Here is a 4101-nt window from a genome sequence, read left to right on the forward strand (position 1 = left end):
TAAAATTATAAAAAAAAAAAAAAAAAAAAAAAAATGTTCTATTCCAGAAACATTTTTGCATTAGGAAAGTCCTATCGTAATTACAATCGGCCAATCAATCTCTTATTTAGTCAATTACATTCTTAGTTAAAAAACAGAAATAAAAAAAAAAACAAAAATAAAAAAAAAACATAAAAAAAACGCCACTTTATATACGCATTAAAAAAAAAAAAAAAAACACTTTATTCGTATCATACAGAATCAAGACAAAGAAAGAAAATACAAACGTACCGCATGTCCCATGGCGACAAATGCGCGCAAGTCAAAAACTATGTAAACTAATTAATTTGTTAGAAATGAACAATTTTGTCCAATGGTTTCCACACAACTGAATATTTTTACGTGCACGCATTTGCCTTTTATAATGCGTCGGTCCAGCATATCATAAGCCTTCAAGGTGGAATTTTCGCTTTCGAACGTACGAGCCGCGGTCTGTGAACACTGAAAGTGAAATTTCATCTCTCCAATAAGAGGATAATCGGCGAAGAAGTTCATCACGCGAACAATGTCTTTGCTAATAACGGCCGAGCACGAAATCTCAAAACATTCGATCCGCCGACCCTCCACTACTAACACACAACCAAATCCATTCCCCGTCTCTTACTACGCCTGATACAATTACCATCGCTTTTATTTATCAAATAGTACCGTAGCTCCACCGTGAAAATGACGATCGTATTATCATATCAAACCTCTGCATTACTTAGAATATCATGAATAATTCATGATCTTTTTATTTGTTCGATATTTCTACGGGATTTTTAAGAAATTACCACTTATTTGAAATTAATAAGCTACATAATTGTGTTATTAAGATGAGCCGATGTTGACTGGACATCGAGGGGGCACGAGTGTCGAGTAAAATTTATTTTGTTTATTTATGAATTTGATTTTTTAATTATTTTTACGTTCATTTTACTTATGATACGAACTAATGATTTTTTTTTCTTTATTTTTAATCGGAACTAATGATCGAAGGATAGATAGCTAAAAGATCATTGATTCGTCCGGGAATAGATAAGATAAACTTTTCAGTAATAAAAATGATCATTTTATCAACTGATTATTGACGAATTCAATGTCGTTGAAAATTTCTAAATTCCCAACAACCATACAAATATTTATTTATTTCTTCATTTTATCGTAGTTTTCATCTTTTTATAATGCTAACATGCACGAGTTATTGATCCGATTTTATTTTTTTTTCAGTTAAAGATCCTATACTAATGATTGGTTTGTAGATGATATATTAAGAATAATCAGATTACATTTTACAGTTTTAGTTATTTCATATAAACTTATGACTTGGACAAAGATAGCTATTTGTCATTTAAATTGTGCGAATAATAATATTATTTTACACAAGTGCAGTTATCACGATCCCAAAATTATCTTAGCATTTTAACGAAATTTATAATTACACAATTTGGTAAAACTCGGCTTCTCAGCAAATATACAAATGATTTACATTTGTTTTGTTTTGTTTTGTTTTGTTTTGATTTGATTTTATTTTTTTGTTTTTTGTTTTTTGTTTTTTTTTTTACATAATTATCAATAAAGTAAAATCATCCAAATATTATTATAAGATTTTAACTAGAAATAGCTGTAAATGGTTGCAATGTAATTGCGATATTATTGTAAATATTTTCATGGCGCTCACTACTTTTCTCCAACCATAAGGATGTATGAAATGCTCGATATAATTATCGAACGATATTAAGCAGTTTCTATCAAACCTCCGAAGAATTTAATTATTTATCATCCAGTAATTTCCGTTCCTTTCATTAAAACAGCGCCTTCAATTAATCCGGCTAATTATCCATGCGATTTAACCAATAGTTAAGCGTCAAATTACAACCGTTAATGCCAATTAATGCATAAATGCATATTCGGTGGAAATGTATAGAGAATGTGATGGTCGTGCGATCTCTCGTAGGTGTAAGCAAATCTCTTCGAAACTAAACGATGAATCTCGTATTCATTTGGCTCTCATCACGCCAAGTATTTAACATAACTAAGCAATGCTCGTATATCATTATTAACGGCCTCTGCACACGCTTAAGTCTGTTCTCGTTCACGTGCCTCGCTATCGCTCGCAACGGTCGACGGATACACGGATATGAAATTATAAGATAGTTTGTAAAAGGGAATAAAGGGGAAGAGATTGTAATCGGCATTATTCGTTATCATAAAACGAAATAGCGCTAGCTTTTTCTTTTCAATACGCGCGCCTCGTGCATCCAATAAAAATACTCTCAAGATGCATGATTATGTTTTTAATATGAGAACTTTATGAGAACTTATAGGATGCAGCTTTAGAATATTGAATGGCAGCATCAAGATACACTCTTTTTAAATTCAACGCAATTAATTTAATGATTATATGAATTATTTCATGATTCTATTGTTATTTTTCGATATGTGCCATAATGATATTTTCAAATTGCGTACGTCGAGAATCGCCAATGTTCGCTTAACCGAAAGAGGACATATTGTTTATAAAGCTTTTTATTAAAGTGCGAGTAATTATTTCGAGCTCTCTCGTTATCTATTCAAATATGAAAAAAAAGAAGAAAAAAAACCGCTGGCACTGTATATGCCAAGTGAAAAGATTTGTCATTACACGCTTTTCTATATTCTCATAATTGTAAATGAACACTTTCTATACATTTTAGGTGAAATATTAGTTAAACTATAGCGAGTATTGAGTTTTGTTACTCTTAGTTGTCCCATTAACCATTAGTCATCTGTCTCTATTTATTTATAATCATTAATTTATATAATTTATATAATTCTCTTCACCGCCTTAAAATCATTGCTCAGTCGATTATTCTGGGGGCGAGGAATTTAGAGTGAGAATTTCTCTATATTCGTAAGAGTGAAACGAGTATGAAAAAGCTGGAATACAATCGATACGAATATGGCATTTATCGACCGTTAAGTACGTTCGATTAAACCTTTGTAAGAAAGAAGTAAATTTTTAAGAAATAATTTTTAACTTTTAAGGTCCCCTTTTATCCTTGTGGATTTAATCCTTAATACTGCTTCATTAAATTATACTTGGAGTAACATTATAAATTTAAATTGTCACTAATAGCATATAATATATCGTTCATGAATAATCTCTCGTTTAGTCTTTATTATTTCCAACGTACTTTGTGAAGCAGAAAAAAAAAATAAATAAATAAATAAATAAAAACATGAAACAGCCATCACTTACGATCGCAGAACAAAATTCGAACGTATTATGTTATAATAATTAACCGCCAAATAGAAGATGATAAGAGATAAGAGCCCTATACGACAAATATGATAATCAACATACAATTGCTTAACTATTGCATTGTCGTGTATGTGCGTAGTTGCATTGCAAAGGAAATTGCCAGTGCCGTTGAAAGGATGATTTAAAAGTCAGATAAGTAAAATGAACAATCCTCACCTTATCGCCTCTTCAATGTATTCTTTAAATAGAGTTGTCTGCTTGATTCCCGCAAATTTTCATCCTTTAATATCATCTATCTTTTCTCTCCCATCGAAACTTTCCTTCACCAACCTATTCTTTATTTCCATGTCTCCCTTGGCGCAATTTAAATTACGAAGCCGACTTTAACTGCGCCCATAAATAGGTTGATAGTGAGTCTCGTTTCATGGGCTCCCACGATCCTGCATGTGCTATGTAATGACGGCCTGGCGTGATCATTTAAGAGTGAGAGTAAATTTTAAATACGGTTTTGCAACTACTTTGCACACGTTTCTTATACCTTCTACTGGCTATTCGAAAAGTTATTTTGTCTCTATTGCCAATTTAAAAACAATTAAATCGGTTGTAAAATAATTAAATAAATTATTCAGTTATTAAATAATTAAATGGGATGATTTTGTAAGGACATTTTTGCGCGAAACTTAATACTCATTATTTGTATTACCAATTTACGAATTATTGTAATGTATAGTCGCTGTTGGCTTAGGTCACGAATTTCATGGATTAACCACTTGACTGTCTTTATTCGATAGCCATTATTTTCATCAAAATGCAAGATTACAACGATGTTTGCTCTACAA

At 31.2% G+C, this 4101-nt stretch overlaps 1 protein-coding gene across 1 annotated transcript in view; it reads right to left on the bottom strand.

Annotated features, from left to right (window-relative positions):
• LOC105362143 (protein TsetseEP-like) overlaps positions 1–640 on the bottom strand; it is a 2486-nt gene extending 1846 nt beyond the window's left edge. Inside the window, exon 1 of the mRNA XM_011499493.1 lies at positions 271–640. Coding sequence (XP_011497795.1) covers positions 271–282 — 12 coding nt within the window. The 5' untranslated portion in view covers positions 283–640. The remainder of the gene's footprint in view (positions 1–270) is intronic.
• Positions 641–4101: the final 3461 nt, after the last annotated feature.

The sequence above is a fragment of the Ceratosolen solmsi genome, unplaced genomic scaffold (genome assembly GCF_000503995.2).
Source record: "Ceratosolen solmsi marchali unplaced genomic scaffold, CerSol_1.0 scaffold35, whole genome shotgun sequence".
In the NCBI taxonomy this organism is placed as follows: Eukaryota; Metazoa; Arthropoda; class Insecta; order Hymenoptera; family Agaonidae; genus Ceratosolen; species Ceratosolen solmsi.